Genomic DNA, 26,464 nt, shown 5'->3' on the forward strand with positions numbered 1-26,464 from the left:
TTGCAGTGCCCCCCCCCCCCCCCCCGAACTCATCCATAGTGTGGTGTCTCAGCAACAGACATTGCACCCCCAGTCTCTTATTCTCATCTCAGGAGACTTTAATCACGCTTCCCTGTCTGCCACTGTCCCTCCCTTCACTCAGTATGTTGATTGCCACACCAGGGAAAACAAAACTTTGGACTTACTGTATGCAAACACCAAGGATGCATACAGATCATCACCCCTCCCCCCACTGGGGCGCTCTGACCACAACCTGGTGAGACTGCAGTCCATTTACATACCTATGGTGAAAAAACAACCCCCCACAACTAGGTATGTAAAGAATACCTAAGGAGGCCACTGAGGCGCTGCAGGACTGTTTTGAAACCACCAACTGGGATGTGCTGTGCAGCTCACATGGAGAGAACATCGACAGCCTAACCCACTGCATCACAGACTACATAAACTTCTGTGTTGAGAACGCCGTACCCACCGAAAAGTACAGTGTTTCTCTAACAGCAAACCCTGGGTGACTCCTGAGCTGAAAACCCTGCTGCTCGAGAAGAAGAGGGTTTTTAGGTCTGGAGACAGAGAGGAGCTGAGAAGGGTGCAGAAGGAGCTGAAGAAAAAAATCAAGGAGGGGAAAGCCAGCTACAGGTCAAAGATGGAGGAGAAATTGCAACAGAACAATGCGAGGGAAGCGTGGAAAGGCCTTAACAACATCTCAGGTCAGAGGAGGGGCCCTGAAGAAGGAGACAGGGAGTGGGCAAATGAACAGAATTTGTTTTTCAATAGATTTGATTGAACAGGCTAAATCAGCAATTTTAAAACCTCCTTTGGGATTTAAAGTTCACAGCCACTTGTATTTCATAAAAGTAAAAACAAAGAGAGGATATTAAGGATCAGACTGTGTTAACCAGACAGAACAAACAAGATAAATGTTTAAACAAGGCAATCCTTCAGCAGGTTAATGATTACATCAACTCTTATCTCTGTCAGTGAGCAATGCACAGTGGTCTGCCTGAGTGCTTTAGAGTTTAATCAAGAAAATGTCGATGCAGCGAGTGTGTGTGTCAGATTTTGAGAAGGAAGCCAGGAAAATTCTTCCTAAAGCTGTGTATGATTACTACCACTCGGGAGCAGAAGAGCAACATACCCTGGTTGACAATAAAGCTGCTTTTAACAGGTAGGCTACAGCACACACACGGGCTATCGCTTTACTCTTTTAGTTTTGTAGAAAGAAGCCATATATGATTTAAGCCAAATTAATCAAAACTCCAAATGTAACTGCAGACAGAGCAGGTTTTCTCAGGCAAAGTAGGCTAACTAAAATTGTGCTGATGTTTGGCTGGCACCTTTAAATTTCCTTGACCACTAGAGGCTTGTATTATGTAACACTGCTGTATAAGTGCATGCATCATGACCAAGATGGCAGGCTACTGGTTTGTTTATGCAGCTAAAATGACGTGATACTTGCTTTGGCATGACTCCCAGTCGACATTCTCCTGGCACTTAATTTTATTTTCAAGTGTAACCCTAAGCAGAAACTCCACTTCCTCATCCGTCCAAAAAAATGAATCAGAGTTTGTTTACTTGTTTCGCCATCATTCCAAATTGCAGCTGTGAAAAGGATGCTTAATGCACAGGCTCACAATGTTCTTTTATGGCAGGGGTGTCTAACTCCAGTCCTCGAGGGCCAGATACCTAAGACTTTTAGATGTCTCCCTGCTCCAACACACCTACTTTAAACCAATGTGTCGTCAACCTCTGCAGAAGCCTGATAACGAGTTGCTCATTGGATTCAGCTGCGTTGGAACAGGGAGACATCTAACAGTCTGAGGAAGCTGTCCCTCCAGGTCTGGAGTTTGACACCCCTGTTTTACAGTGTTTGATGTGAATGAGACACAGCTACAGTGTTTATTGCCACCAACTAGCCTGGACATGCTTCTGTGGATGTTTTCTCTTATTTTTGTGTTGCAATGTGGACTGAGAGAAAGTTTGGTGTGGACGGGATTTTTTGTAACCAGAGGGAGAGAAAACAGGTTTATAGAAATATCTGTAGATAGATAGATAGATAGATAGATAGATAGATACTTTATTGATCCCGAGGGAAATTCAAGGCATCCAGTAGCAGTATACAGACAGGCAGGACACAAGACATTAGTTACAATACACACCCGCTGTCCCCCCTCCCCTCTGTATACAAAATCCCCCAAACAAGATTTAGCAGCCCCTATGTGACTAAGAATAAACATAATTATATGTTAAACCTGTGCAGTTAGCATTAGCAATTAGACTTAAAACTTATATAGCATAATGTACATAACCTGTGAGGAGAGAAAAACATGTGTTGGTTAAAAGAGACCTGTAAACAGTTAAAGAGCCTTAGAAACAAAGTGCTGACCTTCTAGAAACTAGTTACATGTGCATGTACAGAGGTGTTTGAGCTTATGCCAGAGGTGTGAGTACAGTCGTTAAACAGTCAATGCAGGAATGTAAATTGGCTCACCAACTTAAAGGAGCAGTGATTTAGCATTACGTGTCCTAGACAATAAGGTGAAACCAGGAGTGATTAGGGTGATTATCATCATTAAGTACCCAACTATTGAGGAGCAGATTAGCATTAAGTGTTGAAGACAATAGAGTGAAACTTGACCTAATTAGGGTGATCATGTCAACCATTACAGATGTAGCATAACACAACAGTAGGATGAAACCAGACATGATTAGGGTGATTATCTTTAAAGTGACCTGTGCTCAGTAAGGTGACTATCAATATGCATTACAGTGTCCAACTGGGGGCTGACTCTGAGGTCAGCAGTGCAGATGAGGAATGAGAAAAAAGTGAAAAAAGAGTCCAGGGATCACTGTGCGCTTCTTCCCTGCCGTGACAGTGAAGTGTTGTACAATCTGATGGCCAGGGGGACAAAAGAGTTCTTGAGCCTGTCCGTGGAGCACGACTGTGAGAGCAGTCTGTCGCTGAACATGCTCCTCTGCCCGGTGAAGGTGCTGTGCAGAGGGTGGTGTGTGTTGTCCATGATGGAGAGCATTTTGTCCAGAGACCTCCTCTCTACCACTGTCACCAGTGAGTCCAGCTCTGTGCCCACCACAGAGCCGGCCCTCCTCACCAGTCTGTCCAGGCGTGCTGCGTCCCTCTTTTTGCAGCTTCCTCCCCAGCACACCACGGCGTAGAAGAGGACGCTGGACACCACAGACTGGTAGAACATCTGCAGCAGCTTTTTGCAGATGTTGAAGGACCCCAGCCTTCTCAGGAAGTACAGACGGCTCTGTCCTTTCCTGCAGGTAGTGTCCATGTTAGGCGACCAGTCCAGCTTGTCATCCAGCTGCAGCCCCAGGTACCCGTAGGTCCTGACCACCTCCACGTCGACCCCGCCGATGGAAACAGGTTCTAGATGTGGTTTCTTCCTTCGGAAGTCCACCACCATCTCCTTGGTCTTGGAGGTGTTTAGTTGCAGATGGTTGGCACTGCACCACGACACAAAGTCCTCGATCAGGCTCCTGTACTCCTCCTCCTGTCCATCCCTGACACAAGCAACTATCGCAGTGTCGTCCGAGTATGTCTGCATGTGGCAGAGCTCAGAGTTATACTGGAAGTCAGAGGTGTACAGGGTGAACAGGACGGGGGAGAGCACAGTCCCCTGTGGTGCACCGGTGCTGCTGACCACAGTGTCAGATGTGCAGTCCTTCAGTCTGACGTACTGTGGTCTCTCTGTGAGGTAGTCTGTGATCCACCTCACCAGGTGCGAGTCCACCCTCATCTCGGTCAGCTTGTCTCTCAGTAGGAGGGGATGGATGGTGTCGAAAGCGCTTGAGAAATCAAAGAACATGATTCTCATCACGCTGCTCCCTTTGTCCAGATGAGAGTAAGCCCTGTGTAGAAGATAGAGGATGGCATCGTCCACGCCCACCTTTGCCTGGTATGCAAACTGCAGGGGATCCTGTGCGTGTTGTACCTGGGGTCTGAGGTGTTGGAGCAGCAGCCGTTCGAAGGTCTTCATAACGTGGGATGTCAGAGCGATTGGTCTGAAGTCGCCTGGCTCACTGGGGTTCTTCTTCTTGGGGACAGGGGTGAGGCACGAGGTCTTCCAGAGCACAGGAACCTTCCCGAGCCGCAGGCTCATGTTGAAGATGTGCTGAAGTGGCTCCCCCAGCTCAGCAGAGCAGGCCTGTAGCATCCTGGGACACACCTTGTCTGGGCCTGCTGCCTTCCTGGGGCGGAGTCTCTTCAGCTCCATGCTCACCTGGTCTCTGGTGATGGTGGGGGGGAGGGGGGATGGATTGTCACTGGAGGTTGTATCTGTTCTGGTGGCGGTGAGAGGGGGGGAGGGGGTGTGTAGAGGGGTGCTGGGGGGACAGGCACTGGCTGCAGCGACGGGGCTGTCGAACCTGTTAAAAAACAAGTTGAGCTGGTTTGCTCTCTCAGGGTCCCCGTCTTCTGCATTGTTGTTTTTCTTTTTGCAGCCTGTGATGGTCTTCATGCCCTCCCAGACCTCCCTCATGTTGTTCTGCTGCAGCTTCTGTTCTACCTTCCTTCTGTACTCCTCCTTTGCCTCTCGGAGTCTGACCTTGAGTTCCCCCTGCACCCGCTTCAGCTCTGCCTGGTCTCCCTCCTTGAATGCCCTTTTCTTCCTGTTAAGGATCTCCTTGACATCGCTGGTGATCCAGGGCTTGTTTTCGGGAAGCAGCGCACAGTTTTAGTGGGAACCACAACGTCCATACAGAAGTTCATGTAGTCAGTTGTGCAGTGTGTGACCCCCTCAATGTCATCACCATGGGTCTCTTGTAGGGCACTCCAGTCAGTGGTCTCAAAACAGTCTCTGAGCGCCTCCTCTGCCTCAGGAGACCACTTTCTGAAGGTGCGTGTAGTTATCGGTTGTCTCTGGATCATAGTTTTGTACTGTGGCTTTAGTAGGACCAGGTTGTGGTCGGACTTACCCAGAGGTGGTAACGGGGTGGCAGTGTAGGCGTCCTTCACGTTTGCATACAGGAGGTCTATTGTCCTGTTCTTCCTGGTGGGACAGCTTACAAACTGGTGAAAGTCCGGTAGTGTGGAGTTCAAAGTAACATGGTCAAAGTCCCCTGAGATGGCGATGAAAGCATCCGGGTGCAGCGTTTGTAATCTTGAGGTGGTCGCGTGGATGACGTCACACGCAGTTTCGGCGTGTGCCCGGGGTGGAATGTAAACACAGACCACGATCGCGTGAGAAAATTCCCTCGGCATGTAGTAAGGACGGAGACCCACCGCCAGCAGCTCGATGTCTTTGCTGCACGTTGCCTCCTTCACAGTAACATGTCCATGGTGGCACCATCTGTTGTTAATAAACAGCGCGAGTCCTCCTCCTTTCCGTTTGCCGCTGCATTTCGTGTCTCTGTCCGCTCTCACTGTAGTAAAGCCCGGTAGATCCACGTTAGCGTCCGGGGTGTTTTGAGTCAGCCAGGTTTCTGTGAGGCACATTAAACTGCACTCTCTAAATGTCCGGTTGTTCCTCACAAGAGCAGCCAGCTCGTCTGTCTTGTTGGTTAGACAGTTTACGTTCCCCATAACTATCACCGGAACCGAGGGCTTGTACCTCCATCGCTTAGCCGCGAGCTTAGCCCTTACCAGAGCCCCGGCTCGACAGCCTCTATACCGCCGCCTCAGCTCCTCTGGTATGGGGTGAACGATGCCGGCTTGTCCCGCTGACCGGAGCGAGAGCAGCGTTTCCCTTGAATAAGAAAGTTTTCCGCTGTTTTTTCCACGAAGGCACGAAAAAGTATCCATAGGATACATTAAGTTATACACTGAAGGTGTACTATAAAAACTATATAGTATAGTACTATAAAAACTATAAAAGTAGAAGTTGGCACAGAGCCACAACAAACGAATAACATATCAGACGAGTACGACAGGGACGGAGCTACTGAAAGTGCGGCCACTCACGTCGGCGCACAGGTGAGAAGTGATGCGTGTGGACGTGTGGACGTGGCCTTAGTTTTGCTCATGCTTCAGAAAGCACACAAAGAACTAATGTATAGTATGTGTACATTGTGTGGATTCAGGTGGCATATTGTCCCGCGGGTACTGAGGGATGTTTCCACAGTGGATCTGTCTGTCTCTGTACTGGGTCAGCAGCTCAGCATGCCTATCTGTGTTGCCGCCACAGCGATGCAGAAGATGGCTCATCCTGAGGGAGAAATAGCTACAGCAAGAGGTAACGTCTCTCACAACCACACACAGTATACGAAATGGTTTTATTGCCAAGTACATTTACATATACAAGGAATTTGTCTTGGTGTATTGGTGTGAAAGAAGAATCAAGGCTAAGATAACAAGTACTTAAAAAAATAAAATATATAAGCACGCGTATCTGTGTGCGTTAACGCTAAAGTATTTGTTGGTGTGTCAAACTCCCAGCCTGCTCCGTGATGCTCAGTCATGACAGCAGAGAGAGCAGCAGGTAGCTGCAGCTGTATAAAATGCGCTCAATACTCATAGCATAGTTTTTATTACTTCATGGTAAAACATGTCCCAGCACGGTGTGATAATCATTACTGACTATGGTGTAATAGTGATCCAAAACATTTGCATCTTTGGTCAGAGCTTTAATAAACTGCCTATAATTAGGAAGCTCATGATTGAGATTACCTTTGTTAAAATCACAGAGGACAATAATGACACACAGGAAGTGTGAGGCGCCTCTACCAAACATGACAGAATTATCTGGCAGAGTAGTGGTGAGAAAACCAGGTTCTTATAGGAGAAATTATTAATGAGTGGAGTCAGGTGTGCCTCGTCTGCTGAGTGGAGAAGCCAGCCCCATCCCCTGCCACTCGGATACCTGCAGGAACCAGAAAAACAGAGAGGGGAGGGGGAGAACAAACCAACCTATAACTGAAAACCAAACTGAAGTACACAAGCACATTTGCATAATTACAGTACTTCAAAATAGTTCTTTTAGCATTTTGAGCTAGTTTAAACTTGTGTTCACCTATGTCTTAAAGGAAATAAAATTTTACACACACCATTATTCTGCTTGCTTGACTTTTCATATTAAAGGAGCACTAGGGATATAAAGATTAATCGTGAGGCAGTTAATCATGGTCCGAAATCAATACCAACCATGTGCCAAATGCGGGAAGATTTTGTGTTTGGTGAGTACATTTCAGAGGGCAATCTGCCACAGAGCAGGTGAACGTTTTACCATAAAGTAATAAAAACATGTATTGTACAAGTATTGAGCGCATTTTATGTAGCTGCTCCTCTCTCTGCTGTCATGACTGTGAGCGTCACAGAGCACACTGAGAGTCTGACACACCAACAGACACTTTAGCACTAATGCACACACAGACACACACATACGCGCATGGCGCGCCCCTTTTAACTTTTTAGTCAGCATTGCTACTATTGGGCCCAGCCCACCCATTTTAGGTCATGGCCCACCTATTTTGACCATGCTTTTGACCCAGAGTTGTGAGTGATTTTCATTCTAGCAGTTCATCCAATAAGCAGCCTGAGGAAAGCTTTGAGTCAAAGCTTCTTAGCCACTCAGCGGCTTCTACCCCACGTGTGGACTCTTAAGCCTGCCCACAGGCTACATCGTCAGTCACCAGCAAGTGATATAATGAAATGAATGAAGTCGGCGGGCAAACTTTTAGAACAAGCTCAATGTGACTCAGCTATTAATTAGCAAAAATGAAACACAAAGCAAAACAAAGCAGCTTGTTTTCATTAAATTCAGTAAGAAACAATCCAAGGAGCAAGAGGAGGAAACTCCAGCTATTTTATGTAACGCGGTTACAAGTGATGAGCTACCATCCTGCATGACCACCCCATCCAGTCCACCTAAATGTAGAGAGAAACAGACCCTCAAAAGATAAAATTCCATTTCAGTCTTTGTGTATTGAGTGTTCAAAAAAGTTAAATAAACTTAGGCTTATTGCCAACAAGATGTATGTCTTTGTCCGTTTTCATCTACCCGCTACCTTGGCCAGTGAGTCAAAAGTTAATTTCGAACCCTGTCAGTAATATGGTGAGGGTCAGCAGCTCTAGAGCAGAAGTGGTTGGTTGTAACAAGCAGACAGGTTTGTAGCCCAATTGTAGGGCAATGGTTTTTTCTTGAAAATATTAAAGGAATCTTATTTAGTCATCATTTGTCTTTTGTAAACTAAATAGTGAAAAAATCGTATCATGAACCCACGATTGTGAATCATATCTAGCTAGTTGAATGAATCGTTACACCTCTGCTAAGGAGTTTCAGTATAGAAATTTAAAAGTTGGAGAAATGCACAGATGCTGTGGTAGTTCATATAATATCTCTTTACACAAACTGCTGTTGGGGTTTTCAGGAGCGAATACCTGACCAACGGTTAGGCTGGGTTTTATGACGTAAAATTTGATTGTCAAAATAAATTTAATAAAGTTTATTTAATTATTAATATAAATCAATAATTATTATTTAACTGAGTTTAATAAACCTTGGGGCACCACCCTGTAAACAGGGAACAACCAAAATATTACAAATATCAGTCTCAAATTACTTAATTAAATACCAATATCATTAATAATTAATAATCTGTATTTAATTGAAGGTGTGAAATCCGAACACAAAGCCCTTTCACCCAGCCTAAGTCACAATGCAAATACACAGTAATCACAAACAACTGCTCTTCAAATTATAACAGAATTTATTTAACAAAGCAACATCAAGTTAATCAATGAAGCTCAATCAAACAAACAACTATTATAAGCTAAACTACAGGTAACAAACAAAAACAAACAAGCGTGGCGTGTGTGTGTGTGTGTGTGTGTGTGTGTGCGTGTGTGTTTCTGTGTGTGTGTGTGTGTGTGTGTGCGTGCGCGTGTTTCTGTGTGAGTGAGAGAGAGAGGGGGAGAGACAGACAGAGAGAGACAGACAGAGACAGATCAAAATGGCGGCGCGACCACACGTGGTCACGTGATGGCGGACACAGAACACAGGTCTATTGTCTAGAGACGGAGAAACACACGGGACGCAGCGGCCCAAATAAAGAAAACAAAAGAGATCTTACTCTCATAAACCTAAGACACAGTGGTCAAACACCAAGCAAATATTATCACCGTTTCACAATAATAACTCAGTTATTAAACACTCTCTATATCTAACTGCCCAGACCTAGCTAAGCCTCACTTGTAATCGTTTTGTCCACGGTTGATGAAAGGAGCAACAAAGAGGGTCCTTCGCTGTGGCAGTCTCTAGCTTCTTCCTGCAGTTGTATGGTGATGGCGTCGCGTCCCAGAGGGTGAGCAGAGCCGTGGTGTCCTCCGTCGAGCGAGGTGATCTCCGTGGATGTCCTTTCTTTAAAGGACGGAACGAGACGTAATCCTTACAATCTCTCTCAATACCGTTTTACTACGGGAGAATTAAGACGCTCTTCTTAGAGATGCGCTCAAATGGATGATCTAAGCTCGGAATTCAGGGCGTCGGTATGCTTCAAGGCCTTTGGATTAGCTGCGCGCCAAAACTTTAAACAAAAAGAAGCGTGTTGAAACAGGAATCAGAGTTGGTATCCTCGAACGTCGGCAGACGACATATGAAAGAGAAAGAGAGAAGGGGCACAGCCGGTTTTAACCCTCTCAAACTTCACACCTATGTGTTAGGTGTGGCAAAGCATTCTGGGAGTACCTGCAAGGCATGCTGGAATAAAGAGTCTTTTGTCCTAGTTCTCCAAATGTACACAGCCTGAGCTTGTGTGTGTGTGTGTGTGTGTGTGTGTGTGTGTGTGTGTGTGTGTGTGTGTGTGTGTGTGTGTGTGTGTGTGTGTGTGTGTGTGTGTGTGTGTGTGTGTGTGTGTGTGTGTGTGTGTGTGTGTGTGTGTGTGTGTGTGTGTGTGTGTGTGTGTGTGTGTGTGTGTGTGTGTGTGTGTGTGTGTGTGTGTGTGTGTGTGTGTGTGTGTGTGTGTGTTGTTCAATTGTTCAGCTTTGTTTTCAGATATATCCCGCCCCTTTTACCATATTGGTAGCAATGGGCTCATTGACATCTTTGTCTAGTGATGGTACTCCACACATTTTAAACAAGGGGGACAAGGGGGGCTAGGGACTGGGTGTTTCATGCAGCTATTGCTTCTGCTAATGGTAGGGGGTAGGAGAAGCCACTTTTCCGCTGGTTTTATAACACGCATATAAAACCAGAAAAAGCATAAAATGGAACCTTTAAGGACACCAATATTTCCCAATGCCTTAAACCAAAACGTAAATAGAACACAATCAAATCAATAACCCAAGCCATCGTTGCCTTTTGATCTTCCTACCTTCTCTGCCTGCCACAATGCAAACAATTGATAATTAGGATATTATCATTCCTCTTATTACTGTTTTGCCTGTTTCCCATAAAATGTGAAGGTCAAATGTTTGGAAAGTCGTTTCTCTCCAGAAAGAATGCCCACTCTCTCATGATCAATGAGACAAAATCAAAGTCTTTTAAAAGTGGTCCAGTGCTAATTGTTCTATAATTTTACAAGACTTGAAACACCGAGGACAACTATAAAATAAATCATGAAACATTGAAGACTCAGTGAAAACTCAAGAATGTAACAAATCACATAAAATAGAACACTAGGATCAGAAATTACAAAATACAACAAGAAACACTAACAACCAAACTATGAAACAGTAAGACGAAAATACACCATGGGATTGACTTCCAAGGCAAGTTCTGATCTCAATGAGCTATTGGCTGAGTGATGAAACACCTGGCTTCATGACATTCAGGAGACAATAGGCAGCATTTGCATTAATTAATTTGAACTACTGTCAAAACTTAGTTTATCCATAGAACATTCTGGAAATGTGTATACTTTGACTAAACAACATGCCAGTTATTTATTTTCACAAAGACTTATTGCTCCATCAGTGACAAACTAATGTTTAAACATATTCTGTTTTCCATTGATTGCAATGGCTTAGAAGAGGAAACAATTAAAACTTTTTTTCATTAACTTTTTGAAATAAACTTCTGAAATTTTTCACACATATACTTATACATACATCCAAATATTGTGATTGTCTTTCCCATGAACATCAGAGATTTATTTTGCAAGAATTTGCAGCATTTGTTTACACTGTATAGTGTAAAACATTTTAATGCATGTGGGCTCAATTTTTTATCAATTAAAAATCTTGATTGTTTCTGGAATGGAGATGAAGTTTAGTAAGTTTGGCTTTAATTGAAAAAAAAAAGTGGTTTTGCAGTTTTTGAAAAAAAAAAATTATGGACTACAAAATTGCTGCCAAATCAAAGCATTAAAAAGTGTCTGTTCTATTTGGGCTACAGTTTAATGTAAGTGTTTGTTTGATGGTAACAAATACAGGTGTCTTGTAAGTGTTTTTCCTATTGTTTTGCGGTGAAAAAAAAAGTGCTGTGAACAATGTGGTAACCTACTAAAGAGTATAAGGCCACATGAAGGAAAAATCGTTTTTTGAGATTTCTTGATTAAAATCAAACATTTTACAGAATAAAGTAAAAAAAAAAATCCCAAGATAAAGTTGACAATAGTAGACTTAGACTGAGACTGAACTTTATTGATCCTTTTGGGATGACTCCCTCAGGGAAATTTAGGTTCCAGCAGCATGTACAATAACCTGTATCAGGTAACAAAAAAATAACAATTTAAAGAATAAGATAGAATAAATAATAGAACACTCTTCCATTGGAAACAATGTAAAAAAAAAAATACAAAAAATATGCATGGAAGAAGCAAAAAAAATAAAAATATGGCTAGTAATGTGTTTAAGAGATTTAAATCATACATTTACTCCATTTAAGTCATTATTTTAGTCAATATTTACATCAGTAGAGCATGAACAAACTGCTCGCCATCCTGAATGAGCAGAGCAGGCTGTACGAAAATGAGGAATGTGGAGTATCTTGTTATGTTTTACTGAAAGCAAGGTTTTACACACAAGGAAATACTTCCTTGTGTAGTCTGTAACACAGATTGACAATTTACTCTCTGTGGAATGACCTGCGTTAAAATAACAGTTTGACAAGGTCTCAAGATATCCAAAAAGATCTTATGGGGCTTTACTTGTGCAGCAATGAAACAGACTTTCTCCTGGCACGTCCTCATCACATTGTCATAAGTATCAGGACCCTGAAAATACACTGCCAAATACCGTAATAGGGCTTCCGCGAAGTACAAATCATGCTAATTTAGAGGAAATTGTCTCTTTTGTGGCAGCAGAAATGGCTGTTAGAGTTCCACTTTCCTCATTTTCAGGCTCACAGCTGCTTTTATTATTAATTTAAGCATTGCGTAATATAAATAGATCTACAAATGTATTATTGTAAATAAACCAATTTAATTTTGTAGTGTGCAGATGTTTTCTGGTAAATGTATAACTTTAATCCTGTAAATGTAAAAATGTAAACAGACAGACAGACAGACAGACAAGACAGAGAGCAAGAGGCGGGTTGACATTTAAAAGTCGGAAAACTTTATTTCACAAAACGCAATAATACTTCAAATAATGGAAAATATAATCAAAATGGAAACTAAATATACACAAAAATAACTAATAAAATAGCACTTGACCAGGTAAGGGGGGGACCAGGGTTGAGGCTTACAATGTGGCAGGGGGAACCGAAAGGGGGAAGGGATCCTTAAAATAACTCGTTAAACTGCACACAACAATAAGATTAAAAAAGGTTGTGAAGAAACCACCACTAGCGAACTGGACTGCCACCATTGGACCTCAGCACCTAATCACAAAGAAACAGAGTTCACTATAAAATCAGGCCATAAATTACTGTCATTAAAACAGTGAGCCGATAATGAGGAAAATAACCAAATAAATAAACACAAAATAAACCAAAACAATGACTAGCCTATCATCCTAACTCATTTGATTCTGCAGGTGGGAGGGTACAATCTGTCTTTAAATAATTGGTCGTTGTCAAATTTAATGTGTCCCTTTTTAAGATTAAACTGTCCACAACAGACAGGAAATGGCCACCCCAGCTGACCAGGGTTTAAAGAGATCACACAATCAACAATATATTTTAAATGAATCACACTATCTTGAGGTAGCCAGAACAGTAGCGTTTAGTGGCTGATGGCCAATGACAAGCCAAGCGATGACCCAAGACCAAGTTAAAAAATAATAATAATAGGATAAGAATTGCATGTGTAAAATTTGACAAAGTTTTTGGAAGAGTTCTAAAATGAGTCTTCTTCAACTGCTGTGACTTTGACCACAATTAATATTTGTCTTTAAGCATGCCAAACATTAGGAACAGGGATGATGCTGAGCTCCTGGGCCACCTCCACTATTGAAGAAGTGATGTCAGCAGTGACTGACTCCCAGGATGGTGGCTGTGTTCTGTGGCTGCAGCTATACATCTATAAAGACAGAGAGCTGACACTTTCATTGGTTCGCCGGGCAGAGGCAGCAGGATATAGGGGTATCTTTGTTACTGTAGACACGCCATATCTTGGGAGGAGATGGGACGATATGCGCAACCGCTTTAAGCTTCCCATTCATCTGAGGTAGGAACCAAACAACAACAATAGTGATTAATATGAAGTTCATATGTATGTTCCATCATAACTCTTAATTTTCTCTCTCTCTCTCTCTCTCTCTCTATCTCTCTCTCTTTCTGTGGTGGTGGTGGGGTGGGGGGGGGTGTGTGTGTCCAGTATGTCCAACTTCTCAACAGCATCTCTGGCTTTCTCTGAGGGGAACTACGGCAAAGACAGTGGTTTGGCTGTTTATGTTGCAAAATCAATCGATCCAACTCTCTGTTGGGATGACATCACCTGGCTAAAAAAGCAAACACATCTGCCTGTGATTGTGAAAGGAGTTCTGAATGGTATCGTTGACAATCGACACAAACACACATGCGCACCCCTTTTACTCACCCCAAATAAATAGTGCAGTGATTTCTTATTACAGAGAACACACAGACTTTTATGTGGAAAAAAAGAAGTTTAAAAAAATCTCTATTTTGGGTTGTTTTAGCTCTTTTTGACTTTGTTTCAATCCATGCAAAATGTAGTTGAGGAATAATAATGGATAGTGGATTTGAAGTGTCTAAAAATATTAATTCTGGTTGGTGTTTTGGATTTGGAATCTTAGAGAATCATTTTATGTTGTAACTTTCATCACTAGAAGTACACAAGTCTGGAATATATACTTTGATTCTTTTGTCAACACACAGGATTAAACTAAAGGTAAGTTTTAACGCATCTGATCTACTCAGCCTGTGCAGGCTTTCAGAAATCCAACCTTGCTTTGTGGAGTAGAAATAACATTTTTGGGATTGCCTGTGATATGGAAACAATAAATATGAGATTTGAGATATTTCAACAGAAATGGGCAACCATCACATAAACATTTCATAATAACATTTAAGTTAGGCATGGGCAATTGATTATCAAGAAGGCCACATTAACTTTTTTTCTCACTGCTAGAAGGGAAAATTGTTACAACTTGTAGGACACTCTTACTTAGACAATTATATATCTTTTATTATATTTATGTGACCAAAATGTAATTTTGAAACTCAAATGCAAATATTAATTAAACAGAATTAAAGCCAATCTAAGCTACTTCTTCAATGCGGTTATTTAATATTATCTTTCTATAATGTATACATATTTTTTAAATACATTTAGTTTTGGTTATAACAAAGGGTTAACAGGCTTGAGCTTGTATAGCCTGTTTCTAGTCTCAACTCAAGTTACTTTTTACACAGCAAGTCACACCTGACCAAGCGGCTGTGGCTCAGTTGGTACAGTTTGTCATCTCTCTCGAGGAAGGTCGGCGTTTGATCCCTAGCTCTTGCAATCATGTGTCCTTGGGGAGGCTTCTTCTTTGGTGGAGTATGAATGTGTTTTTTTTTTTTTTTTCAAAAACATTCTGTATTGCTTTTCCAAATTGACAATATGTCCATTTAGAAATACCCGTACAAAATAGAGTTTGTTTATTTAAACTCAATAAAAAACAAGACAAACTTTAGAAGAAAGAAACAAGGTTAACAATATTAAATAGTATATAAAACAAGATTTTTCAAGATAGATTCTCAGACAAGATCAAGATGACATTCTATACTTAAAAAAGTGGTTCCAACAATTTGCAAAGGACCTAAGACAGGGTTAACCTGATTTGCTTCCAGTTTAAGGAAATAAAGCAACTCTTTAACCCAGTATACATGTGACGGTGGGGCTTAAGATTTCCATCTCAGCAGAATCAGCCTCCTGGCCAACATGGATGAGAACGCTATCAGGTCCTTTTTGTTAGAGGGAAGACAAAGTGCAGATGGCAACACACCAAAAATAGCAATTAAAGCATTTGGAACTAGAGTTTTCCCTGTGACCTTACAACCAAAAATTCTGACCAATATGTACTCAGAGAAGGGCAGTGCCAGAATGTATGAATATAATCCGCTGGAGCTTGTTTGCACCTATCACAAAGAGAGGAAACTCTATTTTGGACAGCCTCACTTTACTGTAGTGTGCTCTAAGTACAATTCTGCATGGAGTAAAATTGTCTTAAGCACAAATAAATGAGTTGTGAACCATTTGCAAAATTCCCTCCCAAACGGCATCCAAAATATAAAATTATTGTATTTAAAGAAGAGTTCAAGCTGAGTTTATGAATATTAGAATAAATGACAGATATTGCACCCTTCAATGGAAGAGCCATCAGGAAAATATCCAAATTTGAAGAGGGAGGGAGGGTAGGAAACGTCAGACCCAAAGAACGAACAAAATGAGGAATTTTGAATTTTTCTGAATTACGAACTTGGAGGTATCTAAAAAAGCGGCTTTGAGGAAATGAACTTTTTTCAACCAGCTGACAAAAAGACGCAAATGTTGACTCTTATATATCGATCTACAAAAGTTTTTATGCACAGCCTGGCCCACAAAGAAATGTACTGTCTATTAGGGATGGAAGAAAGGCATGATTTGCTGAGACTGGAGCCCAGACAGAAAAGGTTTTATTTAGGCGCCTAAATTGGATCCAAATTTTGAGGCAAAAGGGAACAATAAAAATGTTTGAATAAGGGGAAGTGGAAGCTAAAAGAAGTGAGTACAGAAAGGATTTCAATGTCACCGGAAGTATGGAATTTGCTTTGACAACCAGCCATAATGGAGCCAGTATTCTCATGGCAGAGCCAGTAGTTTAAGTTCCTTATGTTTGCAGCCCAATAATAAAATAAAATGTTTATGAGAGCCATTTCACCAAACTCTTTGGGCTGCTGTAGGATCTATAGTCGTAACCTGAGTTTTTTTTTTGTTCCAGATAAAATCTGTAACAAGGCTATATACTTTCTTGAATAATGAAAGCAGGTGGAAGATTGCAACACATTGTAATAAATAAGGAACATCTTTCAAAATGTAGTTTGTTTTGTTTAAACAGGGTGACAAAGTTCATCTTGCTAAGGTTAACCAATGTGTCAGCCACGTATACTTCCAGATAAACAAAGTCTGATTTAGATATTTCAAATGGATTTTTTTTCAGTGGATAATTGGTTCCTTGGCTAATTTATTCATAGGAAAAATTTCACTCTTCTCTAAATTTAATTTATATCCCGAAATCTCACTAAAAGTTTCGAAGACTGAAAGGGCCGTAGGAATGGAGCAAGATCAGTTGGACAAGAACAGTAAAAGGTCATCTGCATAAAGGGTAACTTTCAGCTCCACCCCATTTCTTGTTATACCATTGATATCAGGTTGAGACAGCTGACAAAGGCCAGGGCAAATGAAAAAGGACTTAATGGACAGCCTTGTCTGGTGGAGCAAAACAGTCGGAAGTATTCTGAGTTTGTGCTATTTGTTCTAACAGAGGCTTGTGTAGACGAATACAATAACTTAACCCAAGAAACAAATTTCACCCCAAATCCAAATTTTCCCAAAATACAATAAAAAGCAATTAATCCCACTCGACTCTATCAAAAGCCTTCTCATCCTAGGCATTTGCCACTTTGTAATGATTTGGCAGCCGTCTCAAGGTTATGTGCTGTGATAGGGCGCTCTCGCTCCTCACTCACAGTTCGATCCAAAACAGGAGGGGTAACTTCACCAAAGAACGGCTCAAGACCTTCAGGAATGCGATGCATACAATGATTAATAAAACTCCATAAACTTATTAATAATTTCAAATGGGTCTGATATGACAACTGATGTTATCACTTGTGGGTTTAACATGTAAAAGTACAGGAGAAAAAACTGCATTAGAAAAAAAAGAGTATCCCCTTTTGTCTGGGTTAAAATAAAGCTAAGGATCAAAAACATTAAACTCATCATAAAAGCTTCAATTACTTCAGCAGATTCAGAATGTGCCACTGAGGTTGAAGAGGAGCGGTCTAATGAAGTGTTCAACCAGCAATTAAAATCCCCAACCAAAATTAATCTATGTTGTTACTGAAGAAAGAGAAGAGAAATATCTGACCAACCCAAGTTTTAATCTACGATTGTCTGTATTTACAAATGGGTTTCCTGCAGAAAAATTACATGTGTTAACATGATGTAGATAATGTAAGACTTTGTTTAATTGGATCGTTCAAACCATTGCAATTGAAACTAACAAACGTAATATCGCCACCTACATTAGGCGGTGTACTATTAGGCTGGGCCATTATGCTGCAAGAGCATTGCGATATTAAAACAAAGAGAGGTACCTACTGGTGTAATTGAAAAAAAATAAGTAGATCTTAGACGGTGTTGGGGTTTTCAGGAGCAAATACATGACCAACAATTAGGTTGGATTTCATAAAGTAAAATGTTGTCAAATTAATATTAATAATTAACTTTATTTAATTATTAATATAAATCAATAATTTGTTATTAAACTGAGTTTAATCAACCTTGGGGCACCACTGTGAGAACACAGAACAACCAAGTATTAAAATATCAGTCTCAAATTAATTAATTAAATAACAATACCATTAATAATTAACAATCTGTATTTAATTGAAGGTGTGAAATCCGAACAGAAAGCCCTTTCACCCAGCCTATGTCACAGTGTAAACACAAAGTAATCAAAACTGCTCTATAAATTATAACAGAATTTATTCAACAAAGAAACATCAAGTTAATAAATGAAACTCAATCAAACAAATAACTATTATAAACTAAACTACGTGTGTGTGTGTGTGTGTGTGTGTGTGTGTGTGTGTGTGTGTGTGTGTGTGTGTGTGTGTGTGTGTGTGTGTGTGTGTGTGTGTGTGTGTGGGTGCGTGCGTGCGTGCGTGCGTGCGTGCGTGCGTGCGTGCGTGCGTGCGTGCGTGCGTGCGTGCGTGCGTGCGTGCGTGCGCGAGACAGAGAGAGAACAAGATGGCTGAGTGGGACAAAGCACCATGTGGTCAATCACATGGTCAAGATGATGGACAACAAAGGGAGCCATGCGTTCTCCCAATGAAATAGCTGAAGCTCTCTGAGCTGAGTTCAGTAACTATAACTTAAACACCAGAAAGCCAGTGGTCGGACTTTGCTTCAACGGTACACTGGTCTTTCTGATGGTGAAAGTAGTTAACTGAAAGTAAACTAGCATAGCATTAAATGAAAACACAATGACGAACACAGCGGTTCAGCACAATAAAACAAATACAGCAGCTGACAACAGAATGTGACGTCTCGACAACAATAATGCACAAATATTGCCTATTTCTAAAAGCTAAAAATAAAAGACCAAAATCTCTTATTGTGGATAACTCCTCGTGATTGTTGCAAGGTATTTTTGGTCTTCACTTTGTTGAATGTTCAAATCAGCGGCTTCAGGCAGGGTTTCCTTTGTGACAGATGGAGGAGTAGGTAGCAGGATTCAGATATTGGACTTGGGCCTTGCTCTAATATTCCTTCTGGATTCTGGAGCTGGATTCTTTGTGTCCTTATGGATTCAAGGATCAGTGGCTTTCTTCAGCTCTCCTGTCCGATTGCGTTCGGCGACGTCTTACAAAAATCAAAGGGGAGAAACTCTTTGTGCTCAAATCTGGTAGTTCGGATCGTGTCCAAAACTCTCAAAAATATGCTGTGGAAGTAGTCAACTGAAGCCTCTGATACTTGATTCAGCATGTGAAAATTTACAAAACATCTGCTGCAGCCAAGGAGGAGTGATTTACAGTCCCTAGAAGCTGTGGTCATCTTGTGGAAAATCCAGAGTAGGCTGCCTGCAGTACCTGGATGTTAAATGCTAAGGTCCAGCATTTGAAAGAGCTGGGGCATCCTCTTTAAGCTGAAAGCATCTGAAGACAGTGAATCTTTGGATGTGATCAATCAATCAATCAATCAATCTTTATTTGTATAGCGTCAATTCATAACAGGGGTTATCTTGAGACACTTTACAAAAAGCAGGTAAAGGACCTTACTGTTTGTCTGTTAACATTAACAAAAGAGCAGGTAACAAGACCATGCTCATTGTTATGTTTACAAAAAGCAGGTAAAGGACCTTACTAATTGCTATATTACAAGAGCCCAGCTTAATCCGTCATAGCGTGGCAAGAAAAAACTTCCTTTTAACAAAGTCTCTCTAAGGTTCTTAGGTCCAATCACTATAACTTCAGTCTTGTCCAAATTGAGCAGCAAGAAGTTTCTGGTCATCCAGGACCTAATGTCCTTGAGGCATTTACGAAGCTGATTGGTGTCTACTGGCTTCATTGATATGTATAGCTGAGTATCGTCTGCATAGCAATGAACGTTTATGGAGTGTTTTCTCATAATACTACCTAGAGGAAGCATATTTAATGTAAATAGAATTGGTCCAAGCACTGATCTTTGAGGCACTCCATGGCTAACTTTGGTGTACATAGAAGACTCATCATGAACATGCACAAACTGAGATCTGTCTGATAAATAGGATCTAAACCAACTTAAAGCAGTCCCTGTAACTCAAAGCAATTGTTCTAGTCTCTGTAACAGGATCTGATGGTCAATCGTGTCAAAAGTAGCACTAAGATCTAACAGGACAAGCACAGATAGAAGTCCCCTATCTGAGGCTAACAGAAGATAATTTGTTACTCTAACTAGTGCAGTCTCAGTGCTATGGTAAACTCTAAATCCCGACTGAAACTCCTCTAACAAGCTGTTGTTGTGGAGAAAGTCACACAACTGATTGTGATGTGATGGCTTTTATAGACTGGGGTCTCCTTGTGGGTTTACTTTACTCAGGTTTTAAAAGTGGGATACAGGCCTGAGTCGTTTGTTCAGAGAACATGGCTAGCCAGAATCCAACAACGGCTTCAGGGAATGTATGAACGAACCGTCCTACATCTATGTAGAAGTCAGGTTGAATGTAGTGATAAAATACTGATATTCAACATTCTCTGAAAAACAAAATAAAGTGTCATCTTTCAAAAACAGTGCCCCACTCTTGAGAGCACACAGTACGGGCCTTAACTAGACAGGCAGGCAGACCTAATAGATCTGAAAATAATGAACAAAGTTGGAAGGCACAGAAACGGTGCATGATAATACTTGACTGGAGTCTGTAACCTCAAAACAATAGCATCACTGCACCCCCGGATGTAAGTCTCAGTCCCCATCTGAATCCTGGATCTTCTTCAGCCTCTTATTCACGAATTCCAACGCCTGGTCCGGGTCGACTAATCTCTGGGTTGGGCCGTTAGGTAGAGTGATCTGTAGTGTGGCTACATTTTACATTACCATAAGAATGTAGATCTTTATTTACCTTGATGAACACTGCCCTCTGCTTGACCACAGTAGAGGTGAAATCCTGAAAGATATAGACCTTTTTTCTGTTGTGAATCAGAGGAAAAGCCTCTCCAGCATGACACAGAATGAAATTTCTGACCTGGAACTTGTTGACTCTGACGACAATTGGCCGTGGTGGCTCACCCCCTGCAGCTTTGCCCGCAGCATGCGGTGGGCTCTGTCCAACTCAGGCTCAGCTTCGAGGTTCAACAAGTCTTTCAAAAGTTTGGCCACAGGGTTAGGACCCTCGGTTCCTTCAGGCAGGCCCACAAGCTGAATATTATTATGCCAAGAGTGGGCCTCTAAATCTTCGCATTTCTTACCCAGGACTCCACTGTAGCTGATAACTTAGCCACATTAGCTTGTAGGCTCGTTAGGTGGACTTTGTGATCATTAGCAGAGCACTGCAGGTCCAAAATAGTCTCTTTCAGTCAGTCAATTTTCTCTTCCAACGTTTTCAGGGCACGTGAAACTTCAGTCTTTACTGACTTATAGACTCAAACTTAGAGATGATTTCCTGCCTGCAGAGCTACTGATAGTACGTATTTTCATGGATTTATTCATCTTGATACATTTGTGGATATATCTTTTAATTGTGTCAACCATGTGAGAGTAATTCATTTAGGTTTGTGAAGATGTACTACATACATGTGTAAGAGATCATACATATGTCCCAGTAGTAGCAGAGTTATATTTGGTTTGGAGCCAAGTGTCTGTTGTTGTCTGAGCGATTTAGCTTAACATAGATGTTTGACATTTGAGTCGAGGAGATGAGTTCTTCATGCCTTAGCAGAGTGAAGTATTTGTGGGCTGTCTTTCTAGCAGAATATAAGGAACACTGTAAAGAACAATACTTTGCCAATGATTGTGAGATCCTGGTCAGCACGGGTCCAGTGACTGCGGAGTCCTGGTTCACTAGTATGTGAGATTGTGAGCAGCATGCCAGTAACTGCAAGGTTCTGGTCATGAAGCATGTCTGAGCTATTGTTTGTTATGTTATTATGTTATTTGACCATGGATAAATACATCTAAGATGATCCACAAGTCTGTTTGATAATGTCCTAATCATTCATTTAACACAGATACAGAAACCCCTACCGTTACAGTGGAATCGCAAATTGATTCCAAACTTCGAGCTACCGTTACACACGTCCTACATCATCCGCGTCCACTAGAAGCTCATGAATATGTCTTCATAGGATTAGTTTATTCTGTTAGTCATGCGTGTAAAAGGGACTAAATGGGTTGGTGGGATCTACAAAGTAAAAGAACTTTAAATAGTCAAGCGACTAGAAAAAGCGCTATGCAAGCTCAAGTTCATTTATTAATTACCCATTCACACGGCTATTTAAAGTGTTCATCAGAATTTACTAATACATTCATACACATTCACACGTTGCAGCAGGAGCAATTTAGGGTTAAGCGTCTTGCCCACATCAAACAAAATTTAATCATGGTAGAATGTCCTAATTGACCAAATGGATCAAAGATAGAATCATGCTTTGTCTGTTGGCACAGGCTGAAAAATGTCTGTTTGGGGCCTGTCTAATGCCCACATTTCCCAATTCCCAACCAAATAAAGTTTGCAAAACAGTTTTGAGGTTGTTAATTTAGAGTTGAAAGTGGCTGGTATTTAATACTTAAATAATGTTATTTAAGAAATTTAAATCAATAGAACAACTTGTTTTTAACCTGTGAGGAATGTTTTTTGCACCAACCTGGCATTTACCGTCTGGTTCAGTGATTTTAGCAGTGTCTGTCTGTGATTTCATGGTCAGGTGAAGATGCTGTTCAGGCACTGAATTATGGTGTAGATGGTATCCTGGTATCTAATCATGGAGCTCGACAACTGGATGGAGTACCTGCCACGGTCTGTATGTTTTTGTTATTTGTGGACTTGATGAATATTTTTTGCTTATTAAAAAATGCTTTTCTTTTTTGTTCTGCAATATCTAAAATCCTACTATGGCCAACAAAATGTAATTGTGGCATTTGAACAAATCTGAATTTGGGTTTTTATTTAGCCATAAACTTTTTCAAAAAGGTTTTTGAAAATGTAGTGTATTCTAAAATTCTACAATTTATTTAGCAAATGCTTTTATCCGAAGAGATGTACATCAGAGAGTAAGAACAACACAAGCATGGAGGAGGAAACGTCAGTAAGTGTAAACAAACAGCTTTAAGTCTGATTCGACACAGGCAATGCACAGAGTTAAAGCATAACATCAACAGCTTTTTATTACTTATTGATTAGATCGATGAAGCATAACAGTCGTGATGTCATTATAAACTGACTCTGTTCGCTAGAGCATAACGTTAGCTTTTTACTTCTCTTGGCTGCATTAACTCTTCAAACTTCATTTATATGATGTTCATCTGTAAAGATTATCCCGCTGAACAGAACAGCTATGTATCAGAAATGTGTGTTTGACACGGAGCTTATTTTCTGCAATGATCCAAAATCCAATGCAAAAATCCCATAGGAGAATTTTCGTAGGAACAACCTGCGAAAATTCTTTCGGGTTGGCCTACAAAAATACGTCATTACTATACCAGTCTGCCTCTGCTATCGAACTTTTCTGTGTGCGCTCTTTTTAATGCCCCCGGTGCACTTGTGCTGTGAAGATTGATCCCTTCTGGTCAGGTTTGCTAATTAGTCTGATCTTTTAATTAACCCTTCCTCTAAACCAATTTTAGTGCATTTTAACAAAAATAAAGTATGTATTTCTGCAGTTTCTTTTTTTGAAATTATTGAATTGAATTGAATTTATTGATCTATGTACTCAATCATAATTTTTGTTTTCTTTTAAACGGACTAAAGTCCAGTTTGACTTGACACAGATCATTTGTAGAAAGAAATTTAAAGACATAATGTGCACTGGGTTCCACACCCATCAACAGAGAGGAGTTGACGATATGCAGGTGGCGGACCGAGAATCTAGTATAGGCTTTAGACTTTGTATTTGAGGAGAAGGCTCTGAGTGAGGCCCTTTTAGTTGCAAGTTATTAATTTAGCATGAATTCATTAATCAAGTATTATACAAATATATTTTTGACGCTGCTGTAACATGCCTAGAGGAGTATCATAACAGATTTTTAATTAAATACACAGTATTTTATCATTTTGCCGCCCAGTCAGAAGACTGGAAAAGGGCTACACAAGCTGAAGTCCATTTACACAGAAAGTCCCTGTCAGGAAACTTTTCACTGTTAGGCAACAGCGGTAACCACTGCACTCAAATATCAGAAGGTATACTGTTGTGAATTATCAGGGTCTTTATTTAATCTGTGTATTATTGAATCCAAATTGAAACAAATTCCTTTAAATGCCCATCGCCCTGTTTCTGTACCCTACAGGAGCATTACGATGACAGAGTTGTCAGTATGTAACATACATCAAGGGGCACAGCCCCTTTAAGTGGAAGATGAGAGCTCCTATAGCAACATTTATTTCATTACTGTAATTATTGAAAAATATTAGGATAAGAAAAAACTTTTTAAATTGTGGTTTATGTTACAATATCACAAACTAAAGCTTGTGTGTTTGTGTATAAAGCTGGATGTTTTGGAGGAAGTGGTGAAGGCAGTACAAGGCCGTTGTGATGTCTACCTGGACGGAGGAGTGAGGCGAGGGACAGATGTCCTTAAGGCTATAGCTCTTGGAGCAAAGGCTGTCTTCATTGGTAGACCTGTGCTTTGGGGCCTTGCCTGTCAGGTGAAGCACTACATCAATTAAACTGAAATTCAGGAGTCATTGCACTCAACATGATTTCTCTCTAATGCTGGTTCCAGGAAAAAAAATGTTTTTACCGTTTTGTATCCAGGGAGAACAGGGAGTGACTGATCTTCTAGAGGTACTTCAAGAAGAGCTGCGACTGGCTATGGCTCTGTCAGGTACCAAACATACACAAGAAAACTACTGCCAGATTATATGTACCTGTCCTTTAAACACTACTAACAGGCATGTGCGTGTGTGTCTGTTTGCATGTGTGTTCTCATAGGTTGTCGTTCCCTATCCGAGATCAGCAGGTCCCATGTCAGGAAAGTAGAGTTTACCTCCAGGATGTGAAAGTAAAACTGCTGTTTCATTTGTTATGTTGCTGACCAAAAAGGACCATATGGACCAAAAGAAGTAAATGATTAAAGTTGAGTGATCAAAAACGACTTTTTTTCCATTTTTGAAATCGGTTTACTGATATTCACTGCCTTTTGTCTTCTGTTGTTCTTAGGAACTTAAGGCCATATTAAGTTAATTTTCCTTTCATCTTTTTTGTACCATAGAAAAAAACAACTGTTATGAATCAATATTTCTTTTAACTTCTTAATAAGGATAGACATAGGCCAGAATTGTTTTACCCTTTAGAAGGAGGCAATAAAGTATTTGTATTTCCAGGAAGGGGAAAAGTATGTGCTGAACCGTTAATAAGATTTTGTACTATAACATAATAGAAACAATTTTGCCTGTGATTTAGGAGTTATTTTTGTACCAGTTTCTTTCTTTTTTTCTTTTGTTAACATAGAACAAAGCAGGAGGCGAAAAACAGAGACAGTCGGAGACATCACCAGAAGAAATGTTCTTACATTTTTCATGCCTATGACAAATTCTACAGTTTGGTAATAATAATAAAAGTAATAATAATACTTTTTTTGTATAGCACAATTCAATACAGCTAACAATTTATGTCACAACAGATAAATAAGCAAATGGAATGGAAAAGCAAACAGGCAGAAGAATAATAAAAAAAAAAAGAATGAAATCACAGAGTAAAATGTAGTTGTTTTTTTTTCTAAAAAGAAGAGAAATAAAACAAGGAGAAGACTGCAAGTCTTATCTCTTTTGGCAGACTGTTACAAAGTCGGCGGGCTCTGGGAACAAAAGCCCCATAGATGGACATTTAAACAACCAGGAGATCTCTGCCAGATGATCTTAGACTGGTTCATAACGGATTAAAAGCTCAGAAATACAGTAAGGGGCCATGTCCATATTGTGCCTTAAAAGTAAAGAATCTTAAAATGAATTCTAAAAACAACAGGCTGCAAGTTAAGGGATTGCTGAATTGGGGTGATATAGGCAATTGAAAAATATAAAGTTGAAACAAGTTGTTACATTATTAGGAGAAAAATATTTTGCCTGCCCCATAATGTAATAACTTACCCAAAATGTAACATCTTGTAACATTACATACATTCAACAGTTGTGAACACAGGCAGATGTGATTCAAAGACAGGCTTCAAGTTAAACATTGTATGATAAATTGCTTTCTCACCTGTGTCTATTACCCCTGAATTTGTTGTGGCACCTACACAATTCATTCAATGGGTAACTTTTAAATCAAAACATCACATAACAAAAGATGTTCCAACGCTTGGAGTTAATAACCCTCAAAAACCCAGTCCAAAGTTTGTTTGTTCCAAAAGAAAAAAAACATTAATGAAGAAAAAAAGGGCATGTGAGCTGAGTGGCTGTGTGTGGGTGAGTGTGTGTGTGTTATAGTGGGGAAAAGGAAGGGGAGCCTGGTTTGGGTAAACAGGGGAAGTCTGGAGGTGAGGTAGGAGAGAGAAGGGGGGACGGAGATATTGTAGGGTTACGTTGTAACCTTGGTTCTCTGAGTGAAGAGACTATCTCTCCACCCCGTTACATTCTATGTACGGGCATATGATCCCTTGCTCGTCAGAGTCCATGGATATTTCTTTAAGACACACCGGCTTAACCGGGCATGCCCCACAGCTCACCTATAAAGCACCTGTGCTGGCGTGCAATCATTGATAGTTTGATCGGAACGTGTCTCCCAGCGGC

General features: G+C 40.8%; 2 protein-coding genes across 5 annotated transcripts in view; one reads left to right on the forward strand and one right to left on the reverse strand.

Annotated features, from left to right (window-relative positions):
• The window catches only part of elof1 (elongation factor 1), a 383,117-nt gene that overhangs the window by 349,413 nt on the left and 7,240 nt on the right, over positions 1-26,464 (reverse strand). The gene's annotated exons all lie outside the window — the stretch shown is intronic.
• On the forward strand, positions 1,022-24,831 carry hao1 (hydroxyacid oxidase (glycolate oxidase) 1). 4 transcript variants are annotated; one of them, XM_079366874.1, is made up of 8 exons: positions 1,022-1,165; positions 6,040-6,191; positions 13,233-13,503; positions 13,654-13,826; positions 22,446-22,537; positions 24,224-24,382; positions 24,492-24,561; positions 24,669-24,831. In XM_079366874.1, exons 1-8 carry the CDS (start codon positions 1,029-1,031, stop codon positions 24,734-24,736), a joined length of 1,122 nt encoding a protein of 373 aa, XP_079223000.1. In that variant the 5' UTR covers positions 1,022-1,028; the 3' UTR covers positions 24,737-24,831. The 4 variants fall into 4 exon arrangements, with proteins under 4 accessions (XP_079223000.1, XP_079223003.1, XP_079223002.1 ...); XM_079366876.1 differs by lacking the exon at positions 1,022-1,165 and adding an exon at positions 1,759-1,835; XM_079366875.1 differs by lacking the exon at positions 1,022-1,165 and adding an exon at positions 1,847-2,021.

The sequence above is a fragment of the Symphodus melops genome (assembly GCF_947650265.1).
Source record: "Symphodus melops genome assembly, chromosome: 17".
Lineage (NCBI taxonomy): Eukaryota > Metazoa > Chordata > Actinopteri > Labriformes > Labridae > Symphodus > Symphodus melops.